Source organism: Tasmannia lanceolata, unplaced genomic scaffold (genome assembly GCF_043159265.1).
Source record: "Tasmannia lanceolata isolate RefF3 unplaced genomic scaffold, GAP_Taslan_0.1 ptg000037l, whole genome shotgun sequence".
Taxonomy (NCBI): Eukaryota; Viridiplantae; Streptophyta; class Magnoliopsida; order Canellales; family Winteraceae; genus Tasmannia; species Tasmannia lanceolata.
The window spans coordinates 54,930,478-54,956,790 of record NW_027518714.1 but is presented as its reverse complement, the minus strand read 5'-3'; the positions used below and the strand labels follow the sequence as shown (position 1 = coordinate 54,956,790).

Sequence of the window (26,313 nt, the reverse complement as noted above, 5' to 3'; positions counted from 1 at the left end):
AAATTCAAGGTTAAAAGAATACTTTTAACTATCTTAACCTTTATCTATACATATGATAAATGGAGAATTTATACGATGGGTGGCCTTGAAAACACGTGAAGACTTGAAAAACAGGTACGGCCCACTTTTTTTTTATGATCCAAACCGTTCATCTGTTTGGGCACAACGTAGATAGGTTGTGCCCCAAAAATCATTTCCATAGGATGATCCTAACCCTCCGATCTGTAGAAGATTTCATAAATGGTTTTTGGAAATCTCCATATTCAGATCAGTTCAGATCGGAGGGTTAGGATCATCCAATGGAAATGATTTCTGGGGCACAACCTATTTACGTTGTGCCCAAACAGATGAACGGTTTGGATCATCAAAAAAAGTGGGCCGCACCTACTTTTTGAGACTTCACGTGTTTTCACGGCCACCCATCATATAAATTCTCTGATAAATGACTACAAAAATAATAGGGGTTAGCTTTTCTTTGCATAACTTTAAACTAGGCTTGATGGATCAAGTGTCTAAAATCATCGGATCAAAGTGTTTTCAAAGGAATTTTTTTAGCCTTATATTGCCATTCGGATCAATTGATCCGCTCAAAGTAAACCAGGCACAAGTAGGGCACGATAAATGTCATGAAAGGAGCCTAAAAGTGACTGTTTTTGTATGCATTTTCCAATTTTGTGAAGGGGGCGTATGTTAGCCGTAACACCCATGTTGCAGAGTAGGAGTGACCAATAAGAGCGGGAAGAGGAAAAAGAAGTGGAGACCATGCGTGTTGGCAAGGCATGTTTGATTGATGTAGGCATTGGTGTTTTTGGCATGTCAAATGACTACTCACCTAACCATCAAGAAAAGAGAGAGAGCTAGAGAGTTCTTACATCATTAGTCTTACATGATTAACTCATCAGTCACCACATAAAAAAATTCCTAGATTGAAAAAATTGCAACTCCTGAAGTCTTACATGATTAACTCATTAGTCACCACATAAAACGATTCCTAGATTGAAAAAATTGCAACTCCTTTAGGACCCATGTTTTTTAATGGCGATTTCTCTAGAAAACATGGAAAATTTTCAATGTTGTGAAAAAAAAAATCTAATAAAAAAGAGTTATCAAACTCTACAAAATTTATTTTCCATAAAAAAAATTGAATATAAATTTTCATAGAAGACTGGTTATTAGGCTCATTCCTAACAGCGCCCTTTGTGCCAGCTTTAAGGGTGTCAAGGTATCCACTTCGGATCGGATCCACCTATGTCTTAGTCAAGATCCATTCAAATCCCTTATCGGTCGGATCGGATTCGGATTGTTCTTCGGATCCTACTTCTTGTGTCCCGGTCACGATTCATTTCAAATCGGACTGTACATCGGAGTGTCCTAATTGGTCCTACTCACAAAACAGCAAAAAATCTCAAGTTTCTTCATTTGAAATGGACTCCAAAACTTCCTCAATTCAGAAAAGAATTAGTCACTAAATCGAATAACAACCCAGGATTTTAAGGAAGAATATGAATTTATTGTTGAAAAGAACTCCGATGTTCGAGGGTGCATGATGATAAAACTTTCTAGTAAATAATTATTGCTGAGGGTGAGTGACCAATTTACAGGAAGAAAAACCGATTGAGGAAAGGAAGAGAAAAAGATGCCCGGGGAAGTGGAAAATCATAAGCTAAAGCAATAAATAGTTCATTTCTATGAAAATACCCCTCCTTTAAGACTTAATATAAGAAATATTTTGAGGGTATTTTTGTAAAAGGCCTTCGGATCGTCACTATCAATCTGATTTTTTCCATGTCTTGATCACGATCTGAAATTTTTTGGATCTTACGAAGAGGATCCAAAATATGTCCATGGATCCATCTAATGTGCCTAGATCCTGTCCATTAAGGTTCGGATTCGGACTATCCATCAGACCGTATGGGTCCATTGACACCCCTAGCCAGCTTGTGCCATGTCTATTTGATTGAGTCCATTGGTCCATTAAGCCTCTTTTACAAGATCAACGGTCTTAATTGAATATAAATGTCCCCATGTATGATAATTAGGCTCTAACACTTTGGGGGTCCATTTCAGCTACAAACACATTTACCTCCCAAGTTAAAAAACCAATTTATCTTCAGTGATTCACATGACCATTATTTCAACAAAAAAAAAGCAAAAAAGAAGCTTTGCATAACGACATACCAGCGAGCCCCACCATCAGCAAAAACACAATAATGCAGATGTTTCCTACACAACTCTTTTGACTCAGAACACCTCTTAACTGTGCAATTTCTTTTTACGAGTCAAACATTTATCTTCACATACACCCCATCCTTTTACAGCAACATCATCTGATCTCCACACCAGTACAAGAAAAGAGATATCCAAAAAAAACCCTTCTCAAACACATAATTTTTATCGTTTGTATTTTGTAACACAGCAAAAAAGTGCAGACATAGCAGAAAGACCCTAATGCCAAAATTTGCAAATATATATCATACCAATCAAAAGCTATGCAGTTGGGTGAGCATGGGAACAAGCTCGTCGCTTGAAGGTCGATCAGCAGGCAAATCTGAGAGGCATACGACGGCAATTCTCACTACCATTAGCATCTCATCTTCCTGTACTTCTTCCCCTAAAATGCCCTTATCCAAAGCTTCGCGAGCCTCCCCTGCTTGTTGCAAATGCCTAAGCCACTGACCCAAGCTTCCTCTACCCACCTCTCTGAAAAATGGATCCAAAGGGTCTCTCCCAGTGAGCAGAACACCCAAAATCACCCCAAAACTGAAGATGTCACTTTTATCAGTATACCTGTCAAAATGGACCAAAACACACTAAAATTTTTTAGCACAAGCAGAAGAAATCAAACGGGGGATGCTAAGTAAACAGAGGTATTAAAAGCTGTGTTTACTCAATCCCAATTGGTTTAATTCTGCCAATCAACTGAAACTGAAACCCAATTGCAGGCTATTAAACAAAAATTGTAGCTACTTTCTAATAGGAGATTCTGAGGATATAGCTTACAGACATTTTTACATGATTAATGAGTTTGATTCTTTATAAAATATCTGCAACAAACTTCAAACAAGGGATAAAATGTAAACAGGGGAGGAGTCAACAGCACATGTTTATTAACAATCCCAGTTGCTCGACTCCAAGACCGGCCCATCAAAACTCAATTGCCAGTTATCGAACTTAGTTGAATTCTGAATTTGCATTCTATACAACAATACCAACAGCTATCAATTGAAAAAGGCAGAGAAGATGAACATAGAAGTCGAGAACATGATGAATATAGAAGTCAAGAAAATGATTTTTCAAATACTACCAGTTGCTTTCCTTCCACCAATGAATCAAAACTCAATTGCAGCCACATATCAAGTTAATTTTCTCTATTACAAACTTACAATTAATGATTCAAACCATCCATATAAACAAATGGAGAATCAATAAGAAGAGTTTTTAACCAGTCGCAGTTGTTTGCCTTCTTCCTATTAACTGAAACCCCCCATAAATCTCTAACAATCTTAGATGAGTGTTTGATTTTAATTATCTATGCTAAATCACTAATACATTAGTATCAGTAACAACTAAAAAAACAAGAATGGAAATAAAAAGAAAAAGATGTACATGCAATCTTATCTAATTCCAATTGCTTGATTTCCGCTGATCAGTCAAAAGCTCAATTGCTGGTTATTGGCACCCTTTAGTTTCTTTCAAAATAAAATTCAACAAACTTGCTCAAATTTTGTATTTGCATCCTCTAGAATGCAACTAGAACTTCGAGAAATAAGTAGAAAATAAACATATAAATCAGGAATTCACATTATCACTAATGTCTATTGCTTGACTTTCACCAATCAATCCTAATTCAATTGCTAATTACCAAGTATCAATTATATTTTCTTCCAAGACCATAAACAAGACAAACAATTAGGTTGATTTTGAGTTTAGATCCTCCTCATCGTACCTGCAACTTTGGAAACACTCCGGAGCAGTGTAACCCGATGTTGCTCTTCCCGCACTAGGCATGAGTTTAGCCAATCCGCAATCCCCCAACCTTGGCTCAAACTCTTCATCCAACATCACATTGGTGGGTTTCAAGTCATAATGCAAAATTCGTGGGTTGCACCCAAAATGAAGATACCTAAGCCCCTTTATCACTCCAACCGCAATCCTATGCCGAATTTCCCACCCAAGCTGCAATTGGTTTGCTCGAACCTTCTGCACCGCATCTTCGAGGCTACCATTCGGCACATAATCATAAACCAAAGAGAACCGATCAGATTCGCGAACGTAAGCTCTAAGACTCATCAAATTCCTGTGCCTCAACCTAGACAGCATTTCAAGCTCACACTGTATCCTTCTTTTGACAGATTTGCTCTGTGTCGAACCATTCTCGAAGGGTTCGAGCCTCTTGACGGCAACTACTAGTCCATTATCGAGAACAGCTCGATAGTATTCCCCATTGGCGCTCGATCCGAGTAATTGGGTTTCGTTCGAAAGTGCGATTTGGAGAGTTCTAGGGGCAATTTTAGGGGAGAAGATGACAGCACCTTTGAGAATTGGGGTTCGACAAATGTACTGAACGAATATTCGAATGAAACAAGCGAATATAATTGCACATATGAATCCGGTTAAACATCCAAAGACAATGCCAAGGAAAATTCTCCGAATTCGGTTCTTAAATTCAGGGACCCGGGGCGGAGATGGTGATTGGGCAAAGATGTGATCATAAATATGAAGAGGAAGCGACTCGGATGTTTCTTTGCATTCTAGGGATTGGAGAAGGTACAAGAACAAGGGGGGGAGGATTTGGAGCCATGTTAGGGTTTTTCTATTCAAATAGAATATAGGGTTGTTCATCTCCAAAAAAAGAAAAAAAAAATCCTCTGAATTTACAGAGTGGAGAAAAGCAACAGATTGCAGCTTAAAAGGGCTAAGATTTTTCAACTAAAAATCTCATCTTGCACGCATTCGTGAGCATTTTTCCAGCTGAAAATAGATATTTTCTACATAAATAGCAACCAATTAGGATATCTATGTTCCATTAATGAACTGAAACCAAACTGAAATTACCAAAAGGGAGAATAACAACATATTAGAGCTCAAAAACCTTCACACAAATTTCACCTAAAACCCTCAGTTAAGTCAAGAATCTTGAATTCTTTCAGCTAAAGCCAAGTTTTTTTCCAAACAGAATCAGAATTTCCCAGAACTAAAATTCAAGAACAGAGAAAACCAAGAAATTACAGCTGAAAATTTCAACTAACAACCTCATTCTAAAAACCCTTGTAGCTGAGATTAGGGTTTTTTTCCAAGAAAATCAAAACCCTATAAAATTGAAATTAGGGAACACATAAATAAAAACCCAACAACAAAAAAATCTCATTTTGGCTCAAAACTCAGTGATGAAAAAAGTATTCTTTTGTAAGCTTCAAAACCCCAAAAACCCTTACAGAAGCTTGAAATCCAAAAGACCAAAGATTAAAAGACAAGACATTAAAAAAAAAAACCACATTTTATATCCAATCCATCCATCTCAGTACTCAAAAAATAACCCAAACCAAAACCCCATTTCCTCACCTTCATGAAAAAAAACCCACTACCTAAAAAATCCGATACTTGTCCGAAACCTTAAAAAGAATCCGATAAGGGTCCAGCTGTTTTAGACAAGACACCCCAACTTTCTCACCATCTTTTCCCTAAAAATATCACAAATCCAAAACCCCACAATGAAATTTTTCCTCCTTTGATCCTTTCCCACAAAACACTCCCAAAATTTTTCCACATTCTCACCGAAAAAACAGAACAAGAAAAAGAGAAATATCTAGAGCGAGAAACTCTCTCTCTCTCTCTAAGTATTGTTTTTCTTTTTCCCGCTCTTTTTCTTTTCCGGGTCGTGTGGTGGGCCCCAGTGCCATGTCAGCAGGGGGCAGAGTCTGGTTTGTCGAGAGATCACGAGGGGGGAAAGCGAAAGATTGAGGAGAAATTATGACCGTTGGATGGAATAAGCTTATATTGACCGTTGGATGGGTATCGGTTGTTAGGGCGGTGGGAGCGCGGCTTTTGATAATGGGGAATGTTTTGAGTGTGTTTTTAAGGGAATAAAACTTTTTGTGATGATATTTTCACCCCCCTGCAGTACGCATTCGCCCCTCTTAACCTGATTTGATGTCAAAAAGCGTTGAAGTTGCCCACTGTTCACGTTATAAGGGGGGCGAATGCGTACTGCAGGGGTGTTAAAATATCATCTCCCTAAAACTTTTTTTGGTTTTAAAAATTATTTCTTTCGAAAGCGAGTTCGAATTTGGAATATTCGAGAGGTGGGTGGTGCACTGGTGCTCTTTTTCTTTTGATGCGCACGAGAGGCGCTTTTTAGCATTCGGGAGCTTTTCCTGCTCGGATGTACGCACGAGTGGGGGCGCATTTTACCCAAATTGGGTTACTGACACCACTTGTTTGGTCACTTCCACCCATTTCTTAATTTTAAGATCCTATAAAAGTTAGGCCGAGAAAGAATTGTACAGACCACGATCCAAACCGTCCATATGATGGAAGTGGAACAAGACATAAATAGGTTGTGCCCTTAAATTAATTTCCATAGGCTGATCCTAGCCCTCAAATCTATAGAGGTTTCGATAATTTTTGCTCCTCTTAAGATGCCCAGAATTCGTCAATATTTTTACAGGTGTCCTGCATTTGTAATATCAAACTTTCCGTAATTTGACCCGCACATAGTAAATAAGGAAAAGTAGTTCCCAATTTCCAACCCAGTCCCGATTTCAAATTTCCTCATCCCGACCCAACCTGATTTCCAATTCAGGTTGGGTTGGGTTTGGTCGGGTTGGATCAGGTTGACACGATTTGATATAATACCAATTGTTCACCACCTCAACTGAAGCCGGGTTGTTTTGGATTTTTAGAACCAATAGTGAGTGACGAATAATCAGTTTTTAACTCACAATCGGTTCTCAAAATCCAAACAAAAAAGGGACTAACAATTAACAAAGGGAAATGTTATCCGCACTACTATATTTTGATGATCACACTCCTCACTTTATTAAAGTACGGTATGGCCCGCACTATAGGATTATCCAAACCGTCCATTGTGGATTGTGGAGACTATTTCAATGTTGAAAAAGAAAAGCACATATACAGAACTTCTTCAGATGGAACCCAAATTCGGGTTTCAGGTTTCGGGTCGGGTCGGGTCGGGTTGCTCGACAGCCCAACCCGACCTCAGGTTAATTTTTCCCAACCCAACCCGATTTGCGAAAAAGCTTAACCCGACCCAACCCAAATTCGGGTTGAACCCGACCTGCGTGGGAACATCCAAGTAACAACGATGGTTTCAAATTATATATCGTGCTAATGTCCTCACTACCATATTTTATAATGGCACTTCTCACCGTATTTTGATGATCGCACTCCTCACTTTATTAAAATGTATGGTATGGCCCCATACCATAGGATGATCCAAAGCGTCCATTAGATGGGCCACTGCCTACATAGGTTGTGTCCCAAAAAAGAATTTCATAGGTTGATCCGAACCCTCCGATCTATAGCGGGTTATAGGTTGATCCAAACCGTCCATGTGATGGAACACAACATCAATCGGTTGTGTCCGTAAAATCATTTACATAGGTTGATCCTAGCCCTCCAATCAATATAGGCTGATCCTAGCCCTCTAATCGATAGAGGTTTCCATAATTGTTGTTCCTCTTCAGGTGCTCGGAATCCGTCAATATTTTGCAAGTGTATTGCATGAGTAATATAAAGTAGTTCTTTCGTCATTGTCATATGTCTTTACCACTTTTTGGTAGTTTTTTTTCGTAATTGTCATAGACAGGTCCCTTGGGTCAGTACTTTTCGTACGTAGACTACGATTTTACCCTCAAATAATTTCCCATAGAGATAGATGTTAGATATCAGCAAAGGGGGTTAATGGTAAAAGCGATGTGTAAATCTCACAAAAAAAAGACACGAAATTCCTTTTTTCTCTAGTTATATAGTAGTAGATTAGCTCAGCTCATTGGGACTTGTTTATGACAACTAAAGAGTTTAAGAGCCTCTTTGGAAGTCACAAAATCCATCCCCCACCCCCTCTTCCCAGGATAATGCACCCCCGCCCACAATTCACGTTAAAAAAAGGGGCGGATTATCCTACAGGGGGTGAAAAAATCTTCACCCAAAATTATTTGCATATATAATCTTATGAAAAATGCTAAATGAAGGATTTTTAGGGTCCTCCTTACTATAAACTTATGGGCACCGCTTGGACGTCGTGCACATGCTTGGTACTTAGATCCAAATGGAGGCTATAAGTCCTCACAAATGCCTTTAAGAACATCTTGGTTGGATGATCCTAGGCTCTTGATTCATCAAGCTTCGTTTATGATTTTGCCAAGAAAACTAAATCATTGATTTTTGAAGTTTGAAGCTTGGGATTTGCTAGGCAATTTCGCGAAAAAGCCATTTCCAGGCTGACTTTAGCAGGAGAGAACAATTTTTGGAAGATTTTGTCTTATTCTTTTAATTAATCTGAGGTGGATGTGCTCTCTTATAAAAGTCACCCGCGAAATGTCTTTCCACAAACTAGCCTAGCAAATCCCTTTTTCTTACAATATTGTCAATACCATGTGGGTTGCCCCCATGATGTTTTACAAGATCATCGGTTTCGATTTCACATACGCTTACCCTTGTTGCCCAAAAATGTATAGACACCATTGATCTTGACACTCGCCTATAAAGTGTACTTTTCTTATCTTATATTCAGTCTTATATTCTAATAATGGTTATAATATTCAGTCTTATATTCCAAACAGTATGCCCCCCACTGTATTTCAAGCTAGTGTGGAGATGACTTATCTACACTCGTGTGTAGAAACCGTTTTCTCTTCTAATAAGGGTTATAATAGTTTTATGTATCTTATGAAATGGCTTTTAAAATTTTCTTAACCCATGTGTGGCTGCGAAGATTTTTTTTTTCAAAATAAATTAGTGTCTCCAAGTGGTGAGAGTTCCATCCCACATCCCAGGTCCTCTCACACAATTGGGCCCATGGAATAATTTTTCATGATGGTCAAACATGGCCTAAAATTTCAACATCTGAAAAATAGGGGTAATCCTTATTCCTTAATGACTATCCATTTGTCCTTCCCAAAACACAATTTCTGAGCATGGTTTTAAATTTCAACCAAAATCCGAAACCGAAATTTATTTTTCGCCATTTACCAAATTTCAGACCGGTCCGAAATTTCAAAATTCGGTCCGGAATTTCGAACCAAATTACAAAATTTCTGACTGAAATTTCGGTTTTTGGTAGGGTCCAAAACCGAAATTTTAAACCATGTTTCTGAGCCAGTAAAATGAAATAACATGTGGATATTAGAAAATATGATCATTCATTTTCTATGAAAATAATGTTGAAAAAGAAGAGAAATCTGCGATTGACAGAGTAAAATGAATTTCTTTTCAGAGTAACTATAATCAACGAAAGAAAACTCTTATACAACATATTTACAAAATTTGTATTGAAGGACACTATTTTCTATATTTATATGTTAATCATTTTGCCCCATCCCCCAATTGTAAATTTATATTGTTGAGAGAAAGAATTAGAGAAGAAAAATATTCCATGTTAACTTACCAACTTCTCTAAAAGCTTAAGCTGTTGGAGAAAGGCGTTATTTATCTTTTATACTTAACACTCCCCCGCACGTGTGGCCCACTTGGCAAACACGTGGCACATGTGGTCCCACTTGGCAAACACGTGGCACATGTGGTCCCACTTTGGACCGACCATCACATGTGGATTTTTGCTATCTGGGAGGTATGAACTCGATACCTTTGGCTCTAATATATTAATTAATAATGGAGAAGCATAATTACATCTGTGCCCTCAGGCTTATTACATATATCCAACTATATCCAACATATATTTCCAAGTCTCAATATTATGAGCAAGCAATTTTGCCGCGTCTTAGCAATAAAGAATTTAAAGTTAATCGGTTTCAATTTTTTTTAGAATGCCTTGAAATAAAAATTATTTTCTCTTTAAATTACCATTAAAAATGCTTACATAAACTAGCAAAAATAGAAAATTCAAAAAAAAAAAGGTTGAGAGAACTAATTGAGAGAATAGTTTAAATTTATATATCTCTCATTGTTCAAGCTTGCAAATACTGATGATCCAATTTTTGGGGATCCTAACCCTCTATAGATCGGAGGGTTAGGATCAGCCTATGGAAATAATTTTTGGGGCACAGCCTATTTAGGCTGTGGCCCATCTAATAGACGGTTTGGATCATCCTATGGTGCGGGCCATACTGTACTTTAAATAAAGTGAGGAGTGTTAGGGTTATTAGGGTTTAAGCAGGATGCTTAAAGCATTACACCCAAGGTATCTAGTTTGGAATACCAAGTTTGTTGCCTCCAGCCCCTATATATAGAGATACACTAGGGTTAAGAGAGGTTAATGGGCTCCAGCCCAAATGGGCCCACTACACTTGGTCCATTACCTATTGGGCTTATATTAGAACATACATGGGTTATATTATATATACCCAACAATCTCCTCCTATGTTCTACATATAGCACAATCCAATAGATAGATAATGTGATGTCCAAACAAAATTATTGAAGCACCCATATCACCATATCAATAAAGATTTGTAATCCAATTGAAAACAAAATACTTTAAAAAATAACCAAAAGTTTTAGAAATAATCTAAACTCAAACATAAGCAGTTTCTTATGTAGGTGAACTATTTAATCAACGGAAAAGAAAATAATAGTTCCCACTGCGCTATAAGGATTCACTCATCAAGTAAGTCATCCTCATCAAGATCCAAATTGAGGCAATCTCCTCCATTTTTGCCAATTCCTGTAAATTATCAAATATGAATTTCATTAAAAAATGAATCCAATCATTTGCGTATTTTACTAAAAGTATCTAGTTCTACCAGAAGAACTTAGTACAATTTCATAATGGCTGAAAAAACAAATATTAATATCAAATAAGCATCAATGTCAAGTTTCAATCAAGAACAAGACCTAAATAGTTTCTTTTACAAAGAACCATTCCATGTTTCCATTTGGAATGTTACAGGCATCATATCCAAATTGAGTTAAGCTGTATCATCAAGTTTGGAATGAAACAACATTTCTCAAGAATGACATGTCATCAAATGTGGAATGACATAAAGATAACTGTAAACATCATTGAAACATATCAAGTGCTTATCTTGGCCAAGATAGGGAGATTCGAAAAATTCAAAATAATAGGAATGTAGGTTAAGACACGTCTACACAGTCTTTAACCCCATCTCCCCCACAGTTTTGAATATTCGATCTTTGTTCAGTCCCTTCGTAAGAGCATCGGCCATATTATCCTTCGATCGCACATCAACCAAAGTGATAATACCTTGTTCTAGAAGATAATTCAGCGTGGCATTTTTCAGCCTGACATGTCTCCTCTTACCATTAAAGAGTGAGTTTTTCACAATCGTAATTGTAGCTTGATTATCACAGAACAAACTTAAAGAGTTAATCTTTAAATGGGTCAATGGAATGTCCAGGATCAGATCTCTTATCCACTCTGCTTCATCTCCTGTAGAAGCTAAAGCATAAAGTTCCGATTCCATAGATGACAGAGCAATACAAGTCTGTCTCTTTGACTTCCATGCAACAGCGGCTCCACCCAGTGTAAAAACATAACCACTGGTAGATTTACTGTCTCCTAATTCTGATCCCCATGATGCATCAGAATACCCTTCCAGGATAGGAGGATGGCCAGTATAACATTGAGCATATCCTTGAGTACCCTTAAGGTATCTCATCAGTCTCATAAGGGCATCCCAGTGCTCATGGCCAGGATTACTAGTGAAACGACTCAGCATGCCAACTGTAAAGGCTATGTCTGGTCTAGTGCAACTCATAGCATACATGAGACTACCAATCAGTTTAGAATAATCTAACTGATTCACACTGTCTCCTCCATTAGAGATCAGCTTCTTGGTATAATCAAATGGTGTCTCAATCGGTTTACACTCACTGTATCCCCATGTAGAAAGTAGTTTTTCAATATAATGAGCTTGGCTAAGAGTAATCCCTTGCCTTTCAAAACTTACTTTCATACCAATAATGGTGTCAACCACACCAAGATCTTTCATGTCGAATTCTTGAGCCAAAGTGGTTTTCACGTCACTCACTACAGAGAGATCGGAACCAAGAATCAACATATCGTCTACATACAAACAAATAATCGCAACCTTATTCGACACAGAACGATAGTAAAGGCATTTATCTGAGTAACTGGTCTGAAAACCAAAGCTCTTTACTACCTTGTCAAATTTTTGATGCCACAATTTAGGTGTTTGTTTAAGACCATACAAAGATTTGTGTAACTTACAAACTCTGTTCTTGAAACCTTTCATGACAAACCCTTCAGGTTGGTTCATGTAGATTTTCTCTGTGAGGTCTCCATTAAGGAAAGCCGTTTTTACATCCATTTGATGCACAACATACTTCTCAATAGAAGCCAAAGCAAGAAGAATTCTTATCGTTACCAAATAACAAACCGGTGAGTAAACATCAAAGTAGTCTATCCCACTGACTTGAGTATAGCCCTTAGCTACTAAACGTGCTTTATACCGAGCTATGGATCCGTCAGGATTAAGTTTCTTCTTCAAAATCCACTTACAGCCTACAGTCTTAGCCCCTTTTGGCAAATCGACTAGCTGCCAAGTTTGATTTTGTAACAGATAGCTCATTTCATCATCAATGGCTTCTGCCCACAACAAAGAATCCCTAGATCTCATCGCTTCCTTATAGGTTGATGGATCATTCTCTACATGGTAGGTCACAAAGTCCTCACCAAAGTTCTTGGGTACTCTATCTCTTATAGAAACTCTTAAAGGTTCTGATGTAGAAATCAGTGTAGAACAGGTGTCAGAAGTATTCTGTTCAAAACCTACATGCGATTCTGTAACCATCTCAGTATCGCCAGGTAGGTTCAAACCATGATCTCTGAGGAATTTATTCTCAAAGAATACTGCATCTCTAGATTCTATAACCAAATTGGTAGATAGATCCAAAAACCGATCAGCAGCACTATCTTCTGCACCACCTAGATAAACACAAGTGTTGGTTCTAGGTCCTACCTTAGGTCTCCTAGGGTCTTGTATCCGCACATAAGCAATACAGCCCAAAGTCTTAAGAGTGTCATATCTACAATGATGTTTATGCCATAACTCATAAGGAGTAGTGGTCAACTTAGAGTGGTGTACTCTATTCAGGATGTGATTTGCAGTTAAAACTGCTTCTCCCCAATAGCTAGTAGGCATGCCAGCTGTCAATAACATAGAGTTTAACATTTCAGTTAACGTCCGGTTCTTACGTTCAGCTATGCCATTAGATTGAGGTGAGTAAGGAGCAGTAGTTTCAAGTATTATGCCCTGAGAGGCACAGAATTCCTTGAACTCTGTCAAAGTGTATTCTCCTCCTCTATCACTCCTAAATCGCTTAATTTTCAAGTTCAATTGATTTTCAACACGATTCTTGAAAATTTTGAATTTATCAAAAGCTTCATCTTTCGATTTTAGGAGATAAATATGACAATATCTAGAAAAATCGTCTATAAAAGTGATTAAATACTTCCGACCACCTCGAGTAGTGAAACTTTTAAAGTCACAGAGGTCAGAATGTATTAACTCAAGAAGGTGTGTGCTCCTAGAAACTGAACGAAAGGGTTTTCTAGTGATCTTGGTTTGTGCACACACTTCACACCTGTCAAATCTAATCGATGTATTTAAAGGTATATTATAAGTGTTAGCAAGTTTGACCATTTTCCTATAGTTCACATGTCCCAATCTTGTGTGTAACAACTTAGGATCAATCAAAGTAGAACTAACCTGACTAACGGTTTCATTTGCTAAACTCAGTCTATACATACCATCGAGTAAGAAAGCACAGCCAAAATAATAAGAGTTAACAGTTAAAGTTACTCTACCACCCAAAAAAGATGAACACATGCCAGCATTGTCTAAAAGACTAATAGAAATTAAATTCTTTTGAATAGCAGGAACTACTTTAACATTTTTTAAAGTTAGTATTTTACCTGAAGAAAGGACCAGGTTCGCAGTTCCAGTGTGAGTCACCTCTGCCTCAGCTCCACTAGCCACTGTAACGGTCTCTCTCACGCCAACAGCATTCGTAAGTAGTTTCTTCGAGTTGCAAACATGGCAGGTGGCTCCTGTATCTAACCACCAGTCTGAAGAAGTACTGGCCTTACCATTGCCTAACATGGCAATAAAACTCTTAACTGCCCACCATCATATGAGCTTCCTTTTGTGGTGTGTCAGATTTAGCCTTCTTAGGTTGTTTACACTCTGCAGCAAAATGACCCCATTTCCCACAGTTGTGGCACTTGCCCTTCTTTTTCTGAAAGATAGTCTTTTTGGCCTCCAACTTGGGATGGTCACTTTTAGGTGACTTGGATTTCCGAGGAAATTTCTTGGGATATGTTACCGCGTTAGCAGCAGACTGTTGCTGTCTAACCATCTCCAAGTTATTCCTAGCTCGATTCTCATCTTCGATTCGAATGAATCGTTTGAGATCATCCAGTCCCACTTGCACCTTTTTCCGATACATCTCGGTTTTGAAAGAATGCCATGCAGATGGTAATTTATATATAATTGCACTCATAAGAAACGAATCACAGACAGCTATTTTTTCATTATTCAACTTAGATCTCAAATTCTCTAGATCAGTAACTTGAGGAGTGATCTCCTTGTCTTCTTGAAACTTGAAATCCATGAATTTGTCCACCAGATGGGTCTTGGACAATTCCTCCTCCTTCTTGAATTGAGCATCTAAGTTGTCCCATATTGCTTTAGCAGTGTTAAATTTACTATAGGTTTCTGCAAGACGATCTGAAAGACAATTCAACAAGTAGTCTTTGCAGAAATCCTCATCTCTAAGCCATTGAGATTCATCAACGTCTTCATCTGTCTCAGCAAAGGTACTCAAAACAGTGTAAAAACAGTTCATGTATTTTAGACTGAATTGAGTCTTTCGCTTCCATGAGGTAAACTCAGATCCTCCAAATGAGTGAAGTTTGACCATCTCAAAAGGCATAGAAATCTTTTCCATTTGATATTATTTATATGAAATAAAAAGTGAAAAGATTGCACCTGATTGGCAAATTTCGAGAACCTAATCCAAAAAACTGAATCGAACCGAACCGCGAAGTTACGATCGCGAAACGATTACCAAAGGAATCAGCCCCGACGGAATTCAGCTCCAAATGGCTTGATGTCAGCACCAAACAACCAACCCCAAAGGATTCGGCAAAAAGAGGGTATCCACTAGCAGATCGTGTCCGTGTGGAAAACAACCCACGCCCAAATCTGTCTCTGTGAAAAACAATCCACTAGCAGACTCCACCAGCAAGAATCGGATCCAAGAAATGACGGCTCACCAACCAACCGGCGGCAAGAGAGGAGGCCGACGACAAGTTTAAGAACCGATGTTGCAGAGGAACAAGCCAAACCAAGCAAAAAGAAAAGAGCACGCCCAAATCTGTTGCTATATGGGAATAAACCCACGCCCAAAATCTGTTTCTCTTCTTGCTCGAGCAGATAGACAGAAACACAGGACAAATTTCTGCAACTCCCCAATAGAACCGGCGGCAACAGGGGAGACCAACGGAAAAGGAGAATCCGACGGCACTAGGTGGAGATACCCAATTTGAAGAGAGGGTTTCTTGTCAGACAGGAGGATGGGTATCTGCAAGATGGGTTCAACGAGAAACCCTTGATTCAATCAATCCAAGGATGGGTTTCAGCAATGGATGGTTACTCGTTATTAGCCAACAATCACAGACGATTTCGATTTGAAGAGTGGCCTTCAAACCAACCTCTGTAAATCCGACAAAGAAGAAAACCCAACAAAAACCAAAATATGTTTTCCCTTCGTCCTCCTTCGAGTAACAGAACTCTCTCCGTGAATCAGAAAATCGAGGCTTGAGTATCTCCTCCTTCGAGTAACAGAACTCTCTGTTTTCAGAAACAAAAAAAAAAACACGCCCAAAATATATCTATGGAAGAGTTGGGCAGAACTTCAACCCCGAATTCGGTTGAGGGAGAAGAAGATGGTCGGCGAGAGTGGGCTTTGCCGAGAGAGAAACCAAAGAACCCAAATCGGTTGAGAGATCCGCCCAAAACACTCGAACGGCAGATCGTATGGGGTTTTTGCAAGCCGTTGATGTTCGGTTCTGTTCACCTCTTCTTGATTCCAACGAAAGGTATTGACCCACGTCCAAAAACGATGGAAAAATTAGGGTTTTTTTTTTTAATGCTTTAAGATTGTTAAGGTTATTAGGGTTTAAGCAGGATGCTTAAAGCATTACACCCAAGGTATCTAGTTTGGAATACCAAGTTTGTTGCCTCCAACCCCTATATATAGAGATACACTAGGGTTAAGAGAGGTTAATGGGCTCCAGCCCAAATGGGCCCACTACACCTGGTCCATTACCTATTGGGCTTATATTAGAACATACATGGGTTATATTATATATATACCCAACAAGGAGTGCCCTCATCAAAATACACTAGTGCTGATGACAATTCCCTCTGCAAATTATAAACCATAATTAAAATAGTTTCTAAGGATTTTTTAGGTGCAGAAATGGGAAGAGCAGAAAATTCCTGAAAATCTTGTTCGGGGCCCACGACCCACAAAGCCTGTTTCCACGGTTTCTCCTCTTTGCATGGCTGAATGATTCGATTCTGGGGAGCGATTCCAAGTCACTTCTGCAGATTCTCATCAATCCATTTCTGCCCGATTCTAACAGTGAGAACCGAACACAACCTGATTGACCAAGAGAAGTTGATTCTAAAATAATAACAGTTCTAACTCATCCACCTAGATGGCAAAGACAAAGACCATCCAATTTTTGGATTTGCAGTCTATGACTTACTGATCTACAACTAGAGTTTCCAGCTCCTCAACCTTCTTCAGAGAGGTACTGATGGAGTTGGAGTAATTGTCAACCTACAAGCACAAATAAAAAGCATATGAAACCTTTGTACTAACACTCCAAAACTATCCCAAACCAAGATATAAAACAAAGAACCCACATACATATAACCAAGCTTTCAAACATACCTCAGTAACAATTTCTTCGCATTTATTATACAGTTTATGTTGTATAGCCGCTCCAGATTCTTTTACTGAATTTATCTCCAAGCTGACATTATTTGCCTTTTATCAGACAATAAATAGAGACATCAGATAATTAATAGAGACAAGAAGAAATTAGAATAAAATAGCAAAAGCAAAATAGGCACTTGAATCCAACATAAGGGGTCACAGTGAGTGAATCCTACCTCTGCAATTATTAGTTCAACGCTCCTTTTCCTTGGTTCCAGATCATGCAACTTTGCTTTTGTTTCTGACTTGACTTTATTAAGTTCCTCAATTGCCGCTACGTGCTTCCGATGTTTCTCTTTCTCTATTACCTTTTTAGACTCTTCAACTTGTTCCCCTAGCAACAATAAGAGATATTTATATGCTAGTTGAGATACAAAAGAATTTTGGAAACAAATGGGAATTAATTTGCGTTATGCAGTCACCTTTTCCTAGCCTTTCAACTATTTTAGCTTTGAGAGACATCTCTGTTTCTCTACCATCATTCAGCTGAGCTTTTAGACGTTTGATATCCTTATCAATGTCTTTAACTTTGTACACCTGGTAACCACCAATGTTTAGAAACCAACACCACCACTTGAAAAAAAGAACATACTTGCATGGCACAGCTTGAATTGGAATAGTACTCACAGTTCTTCCTATATGGAGTTCATTTACTAATTAAATTTCCTTCCCTAGAACACTTGCAGATTATGATATTCGATGAACCAATTTTGTTATTTCTATGGAGTTCATTTCAAAGTGGAGCCAGTACAAGAGAACCTCCAGACCATGTCATTGTATCAAACCAAATAATACAAGATTGCATGTATAGCCAAGAAGAAATCTATGTCAAAGTACAACCAAACCTGTTCCTGTAGGCCCTGAATTTGTACTAAATGCTTGGACATTTTTTTGCATGCCTACAAAAGAAACAGAAATTACTTAGCACGATCAAGATATTGAGGGATGAAAACAAATGATCCAAAAATGACTGGATCTGAAAAATGGCAGTTACTGTAGAGAAGTCTAACAAGATGCATTAACAAAGCAACTTCATGGATGAGGTACCAACTGGTAAATGATGGATCTTTTGTTAATTATTTATTCAAGATAAAGTCATCATGTCAATCTGAACTAAGGTGCAGCATCGATGATTTTGCAAACATGGTTATCAATGCATGACAGTTTGCTATGAAATCCACCATTCATTATGCTGGCATACAAATCAAATATCAATGCATGACAGTTTGCTATGAAATCCACCATTCATTATGCTGGCATACAAATCAAATGTTTCAAAAAAAATTCCATTGACACACAGAGGTTAATTTTCTGAATAAAACAAAGAAAATTACAACATGAATGGTCGGAGAAAAGGACGGGTTTATGGTAAAAGTAAATAAAAGAGAAGACAGTGAGAGAAGAACGGAAAGAAAGATAATAAAATGCAAAAGCATAAAAATCTGTAACTTAATGATCAACATAAATAGCCTTGTCCGTTAAAACACAGAGTGCGTGCTTAAGGATTGGGATATGTACACAAGGAGCATGCATGTATGCCTGTGTGTATGGTTATGGATACAGTTGATATCGAGATTAAACTATGTGAACGAACAGGTAGCAAGATGGTTAGTTTCTTGATGCGTCACTTTGCAATAATCATGGAGATATCTCTCTGAACAGCAAGGTAGACTTAATTTTATAAATTTAACACGAGTATCCAGAACCCAATCTTTATTTTGCATCATGACACATAAAGGATGTCCAGGCAGGTTCTAGACAATCAATTAGGAATTACTAATGGTATACTGCTTCAAGACCCAAACAACGTATATCCAGCCAACTACAATGACGAGCAAGGATGTCTGCGGATTAGAGATGAGACTGGACTCAAAAAAGAGATTGGGAGTTTATAAGGCAATCTCTTCAACTTAGCAAAAGAAAGTGATTCAAATAACAATACCTTTGAGTACAATTCAAGAGTGGAAATTCTCTCTTGATAGCATTGCTTTGCCAGTCTTTCAGAGTTCTGTGCCTCAGCTAGAATTTATCTTTTCTCCTCCAAAGCACTCTTTAAGTAAGAAATGAACCCAAAATTAAGATGACTGTCGAGGATAAATAAATACCAAGGAAGTATTATTTGATCAATACTATCAAACAACCCAAAGATGAAGATAAAATAATATTAAGGTAAAGAAAACATGCAAACTGCAATCCAACAACGACTGGAACATGTTCAAACTGTGACATGATACACCACAAACTAAGGAAAATAAGCCCTTTATTTGTCAATCAATTATACAATAAGGTAGTAGAATGGATTGAAGTAGAATGAGAGTGAGATAATTGTTCATCTGAAAGACAACTAAACTATGAACATCATCCCTATAGTACTGACAGAAAAAATAAAAAGCGATTGTCAGCAAGTTCTTTGTTGTAATTGTAACTTTATTCATCCAAAAGCCTTCGACAAATAATTTTGTCAAAGAGGATGCTTGAAGAAATAATCCATATTAGATCATGTAACATCATTTTATTAATGATGTAATTGGTGACACAAAATGAAAATAGAACATACACATCAAAATACAACAATTTTCAACAGGAGCAAATACAGCAAATGAAAAATAGAACTTATAAAGAGAACTACAACCTTATGATTAGAAAGAATGACCAGACTTGAGGTATGCTGACTGTATGATGGGACCATCCTAGGGCCCATATATTAATTTTTACTTTTTAAGTCTTTTTAGGTATCTTTTAAGTCCCTTTAAGTTAGAGGAGGGATACCACGGTCTTTTTCCACTAATATCACTTGGTTTCTTTGAGTTATGACTGTTTTAAATAGGCTCCACACATGTATTACAGGAATATTTAAAGTGAGGAGAGGATTTTTAAGTCATCAGATAGTTTTTAAATCCAAAAGTATCAAGTTTTTGTTTTTGTGTTTTAGAAATGTTAAGTTTTTTTCTGTTTCTTATATATTGCAAGTCTCATGGCACTTTTCATGGAGATAAAATGGAATGATGATTGAACAAAGATTTTGAAAGCTTCTTCTCTTGTGTGGATGTGATGCCTAGATCTTGCAAAGTCTGAAGCCTTGATCTTTCCTAAGGTGCGATGCCTTGGGTTTTGGTTGGTGAGATTCCAACCTTGCTATCTCTCTTTCATGGTTGTTTTTTTTTCCCTCTTAAACCAGCTTTCGGGAAACCCCAAACCTCTTAATCTCACCCAAAACTATCACGTATGATTTTTCACTTATCTTCTACACAAAACTCCTAAAATACCCATTATAAAAAAAAATACTATCATAGAAACATCATTCAGATCCATTCATACCCAATGCCCTTTTTATTTTGTCCCAAAATTAATTTTACACCTTTCCGGCATACATTTGCAGCTTCTCAGCATACGTCTGCTCCGGCACCCCTCCAAACCTTACCTAAACCTAGTAGAAATATTTTTCCAATCTCTTAAAATATTTTAGGAACCAAAACCCTAATATTCGCCCATCATTTTCACACCTAACATTCATTCCACATATCCGTCTTGCATCAAATTTGGTATCAGAACAAAGTATTCAGACCCTTCGATCACACTGCATCAGATTTGGTATCAGCCTTCCTTCAATTATCTTGCATCATTGTAAAACAAACAATAAACCAACATGAAATTGATACAATATTATACAAACTTGGCATCAAGTTCAAGTTGTTAAAGCATAATAGGGGCATGTTACTCATCAACAAGAATAGATGAGAAGCCATATAAAAGAGAGGAAGCAATGTTTAATATGTATGTCATCAGAAAATCTTTTAAAGTTAAAGGGCATTCTTTTGTAGAACCATTGTTTATTATGTTCACAGAATGGGAACATGGGCAGTAGTTTGCAATCAATAGAGAATGTAAACCTCACTAAAGGAAGATGGACATAGAAAGTTCCAAGACACAAAAAGCCTCTTCTCTCCTTCTCTCAGTGTTCTTCTCTCACTGTCCGTAAGCTTTGACAACACAAGGTAGCAGTGTGTTGACCAAATCAAAGAGTATTTGAAAGTAACAGCACAGAAAGCTTTGGAGGTGAACACCGACATAATTCACTGTCAACTTGAAACTCTCATAAGAAAAGGAACATGCAAAAAATATTAATTTTGATAAGAAATATCAGTTTCAAGATCACTGATGTCGAAAAGTCTACGAACAACGAGATTTGATTGAAGAAAACACAGAGATGAACATGGAGATGTCAAATTACAACAGAACATTTCTGAAATGACAATTGCAGCTACAAGTACCGTTGCAGTAAAGGATCTACAGTCCTTTAAGTCTTTAACTATGATCCTTAGGCAGATATGTTAATAGAATCTTGTACAAGTTCAGTGATGGCTTTTCTTGGCAAATGTGATCTTAAACTTAAAGAATAATCAGGAAACCAATGTACACTTTCACATAGCTGCATTCTATATTTTTAGTTCTTTCAAAGTCACAACTGAAATACCATTCTCTATAGATGAATGGTGAACCAGAAGTCACTCATAGCATGTAAGCTTCATACGCCAACTTCCAGATTTACAGTTGACATGCTATAAACAATTCCACAGCAACAAATTATGCATTAACCAGGGAGAAAATGTAAAAGAATAACGAGGCGCATCAGATTTAATCACAAATATTAAGGAAAATTTATTGAAGTTTAAAGAAGGAAGCCTCTGACCATTTGCATAAACATCTTGAAGCTTAAACATTAAGGCCCAGTTTGGTTGAGATTATGACAACCGATTGTGAGTGCCAAACCGGTTATTGGATGCAAAATTACGTTTAAATTTGAGTCCAATAATCGGTTTAGCACTCACAATCGGTTATCATAATCTTAAACGAATGGGGCCTAAGTGTGGAACACAAACAAGATATAGATTATATGAACAAACTGGGAATAAGAAGAATACCTGTAGGTTGTCCGGCGACTGAACAATTTCAGATCTCAATTTGGAATTTTCTTGGACGCATTTTACTAACTCAAACTCGGCATTCGAGATCTGCAAAAAAGATGTCCAAAGTAAATTACAGTTAAGCGGAAGAAAGCAATTAACAATCTTGTTTACCATGATAGTAATAGTTTCTGACCTCAAAAAAAAATTAAACTTTAAACTTTTAAAGTAAACACAAAGAGTTGATATCACTGCAAGAAGACATTCTAATCTAAACAACCAGAGTAGTTCTGCAGTGAAAATAGGAAGGTGAGAAACGTGAACTATTTATTCCAGGCATTTTAAATTCCCAAATCCAATACTTTTCGGACCATATTATTCGATCTTGGTTCTTGCACAAGACAATCTTGTTTATAAAGTGAGCAGTCTTAAGTACCATTTCATCATAAGTATGGCCAACTAAAATCTGAGACATACATACCAGACGATACTAAGACCATGATAACTAAAATCGGATATGCATGTACCGGACAATAGTTTAGACCATGATTTGAAGACAATATCTCATTAGATCAAGACTTTTTTTCTCTGGTCTCTAAATTGGTATGGTGAAAGTGGCAAGTTCTTAATTAGGTCAAGTGACAAGAGGTCAATAAAATTATATAAATACCCCATCAACCAAAATAACACTTTCCACCATCTGACTGTCTTCTCATTGCCAACAGGTGTTCTCATGAGGGTATCTCGGTGTCTTGTGTCTTGGACAAGACAATCTTGTTTTTAGGATGAAGTGCAAGTACCAAACACTATATACATTTCTCTATAAGAGCCAGCCAACTAAACATTTAATATAAAAAAGAATGGGAAATATAAACAGAAAAGATAAGTAAAAATATTTCAAATAAACAAAAAAATGAAAATGAAAATTTGGAAAATATGCTTCAAAAGAAATGGGAAATGTGCTTCCCAAGAAATGGGAAACTCGAACCGCGCTTCACATTTCAGGGGCATTTCCAGTTCTATCTATCTCAGTACAAAGCTTTTACAGGAAATAAAATATACATTCATACAGCCATCGAAGCTCGCATTATATAACGTTCCTACTGTGTAGCTAAAAATCTGGAAAAGGTCGATCCTTTTTTTAGTAGAGTTTATGGTTTCTGGATTTTTAGCAACTTCTGATCACCAGAAACACTAGTTTCCGGGATTTTGTTTCCTGGTTTTTAGATATTTCACCCTCATCTCCAATTTGGAAATGCAGAGTTATCATGAAAACAAATTCCGGGCAGCCAAATGTGCCCTGAGTGTACTGTTGAATCCATGAATCCTGATTTTCGAGGTATGTAGAATTCGACATTTCATATCAATGCTGAAATAGAGCAGTAATACTTGTAAGAGTAACAGTTGGCTAGTATGTTTTCCACAGGGCAGGGTTCTGATACTTCATTGATGTTTGGAGTAACCGAGATGAACTTTCTACACATTAAGCTATCTACTAGTTGCAGATAAACTATACAGCACAACCATATAGAGTTTAACATTTCTTAAACCTCCTTGGGACAAAGACTAATGAGTAAAACAGCTCAACATTTATGAAAAAAACAAACGAACAATATCAAACTACATTAGATTGACTCTAATATTCAATCTCTCCAAAGTTCCATCTCAAAAATCCAAATGAATCAAGAAATCACATTAGGCATAAAATTTTACCCTTTTGCTCCTACACTTCTCTTCGGAACACAATCACATAACAAAAAAGATACTAATTCTATTTATGAAAGAGATTTAAGTGCATAGAGAGATAAGAGGGCGAACCTTATTGTTGATTTCATTTGTTTTGTCCTTCAACAAACAATAATCAGCCTTCAATGACATCTTGTTGCTTGTTAAGTCTTTCAATCCTCAATTTCTACTCCTTGACCTCAGCTTCCAACTCAAGAACTATGGGCTCCTCCATTCTGTTTGCTTCTTCATGATCCAAAATTTCCTTATTCAGCTGCAAGGCCAACCAATACATTACTTAAATTATCATGATATACAGCGTTTCTTCTCTTATGCATATTATCTCACATTTTTTGGCACGAATTCGTAATGGGTTTTTTTTGTAATTCATTATCTGACCTTTTGAAGTGGTTGTGGTCATTAACAGGTCATTTTTTTTATTAGGTTCTCTTCTTCTTTTTTTGTCTCTCATTCTCTTTACATGTTAGATATTATCTGCTTGTTGAAAACTAAAAATACCTCAGCGATCTTTGCCTCCACCTCTAACCGACTCTCTTCATGGCCACTAAATTCATCAACTATCGGCCGTAGAAAATCCAGTTTCCTGTCTCTGATATAATTACACAGGCCTAAATCAGATACAAGCAGAGAAAGAAATAAACAGCGGAACATGAAAGAATGAAGATGTTAGAATATATAAGATCAGATCTTTCAAGATCTTACCATTGGATTATTATAGTGTTAAAATATGTAACTAAAATGACTTTGTAATCTAACACTCGAAATAGAATATATTAGATCAGATCTTTCTAGAACTGACCATTGGATTGTTATAGTGTTAGATTAGGGAGTCGTTTTATTGAAGTATTTTGAAATATAAAATATGTAACGAAAATGACTTAATCTAACACTCAAAATATGATGTTAGAATATATTAGAGCGGATCTTTCTAGATCTGACCACATGGTTTTGAATTTCGACCGATTTCGGTCGGGACCGAAACGAAATGGCACCGAAACTGAAATTCCCAAAATGTACCCATAATCATGGTTTTAAATTTCGACCGAAATCCGAAATTACCGACACCGAAACTACACGAAACCGAAATGGTCATTTATTTCTGCCGAAATTTCTGAATTTCGGTTTTTCCGAAATTTCTGAATTTCGGTTTTTCCGAAATTTGACACAAAAAATCTGTTTTTTAAATATTAATTCAATATTTCACCGAAATTTTGACCGAAATTACCGAAATTTAATAATGAATTAAATATTGTTTTTTTTTTCGTACCAGATTTCGACCGAAATTTCAAATTTTCAAGGTCCGAAACCGAAATTTTAAACCTTGCCCATAATGTACCAAATTTCGGTCGAAATTTCGGCGAAATAATTGATAAAATAATATTATTTTAATCCTTTACCAAATTTCAACTGAAATTTCGGCTAAAAAAACGACATTTCGAGAGCTTTTACCCAATTTCGGCCCAAAATTTCGTGATTTCGGCCAAAATTTCAGTTTCGGTAAGGACCGAAATTTCACCCGAAACCGAAATTTAAAACCTTGTCTGACCATCGGATCATTATAGTGTTAGATTAGGAAGCAATTTTAGTTACATATTTGTAACTAAAGTATGTAACTAAAATAACATTGTATTCTGACAACATATGTAACTAAAATAACATTGTATTCAATATATGAAACTAAAATAACAATGTATTCTAACACTCAAAATATATTTTAAATTTGAAAATATGTAACCAAAATGACTCTGTAATCTAACACTCAAAATATGATGTTAGAATATATTAGATCAGATCTAGAAAGATCTGACCATCGAATCATTATAGCATTATTAACAACACTCAAAATATGTAACTAAAATGACTTCATATAAGAGAATTTTCAAGTTATCTCTACTTCGTCGACTCAATCCTCACCCTATTCTTCCTGTCCCAGGTCCTCTCACGCGTTTGGGCCCAGACATATTCCATGGAATAATTTTTCATGGTTGCCAAACATGGCCTATGATTTCAAGCTCTGAAAAATATGGCCGATCCTTGATTACTATTCATGCCACACTATTTCAAAGTAAAATAGAGTTCATCTGCAAAACAAAAACCATCTGACCTGAGAAACAATTTCAGGCAAGGATTTGGTTTGATAATCTCAGGCTTTCCCATAAATAAAAAAATCTGACCCGACCTGAGTTGAAATCCTAACCATATTTACATACGTAATTCCAATAATTTATCCAAATGCTATTGATTTTCGCACGACCATCTTTTGATAATCGACTGAACTCTCCTTGTCGTTTCTTTTTTAATTAGCTGTTGAAAGCTTTTTGTGAATTATAACAGCTTTTGACATATAGTAAAATAATAAAAGACAAGGTGAGTTCGTCCCATTGTCAAAACATTGTAGTGCCAATATCACTAGCCTATATAAATAGTTTCTCGTTGTGAAAAAAAAATCTCCACAAGTTAAGGGTTCGAA

General features: G+C 36.9%; 2 protein-coding genes across 2 annotated transcripts; both read right to left on the bottom strand.

The window, feature by feature from the left end:
- Positions 1-2,118: 2,118 nt before the first annotated feature.
- Positions 2,119-5,556, bottom strand: CRN (Protein kinase superfamily protein). The gene is made up of 2 exons (XM_077371368.1): positions 3,947-5,556; positions 2,119-2,787 (listed from the first exon to the last, which is right to left on the bottom strand). Exons 1-2 carry the CDS (start codon positions 4,840-4,842, stop codon positions 2,481-2,483), a joined length of 1,203 nt encoding a protein of 400 aa, XP_077227483.1. The 5' UTR covers positions 4,843-5,556; the 3' UTR covers positions 2,119-2,480.
- An 11,231-nt stretch (positions 5,557-16,787) lies between these two features.
- On the bottom strand, positions 16,788-22,245 carry LOC143861585 (kinetochore protein NUF2 homolog). The gene is made up of 8 exons (XM_077372489.1): positions 22,116-22,245; positions 19,136-19,243; positions 18,039-18,092; positions 17,616-17,730; positions 17,370-17,527; positions 17,149-17,244; positions 16,961-17,034; positions 16,788-16,851 (listed from the first exon to the last, which is right to left on the bottom strand). The coding sequence occupies exons 3-8, from the start codon at positions 18,078-18,080 to the stop codon at positions 16,788-16,790; spliced, it is 549 nt and encodes a 182-aa protein (XP_077228604.1). The 5' UTR covers positions 18,081-18,092; positions 19,136-19,243; positions 22,116-22,245.
- Positions 22,246-26,313: the final 4,068 nt, after the last annotated feature.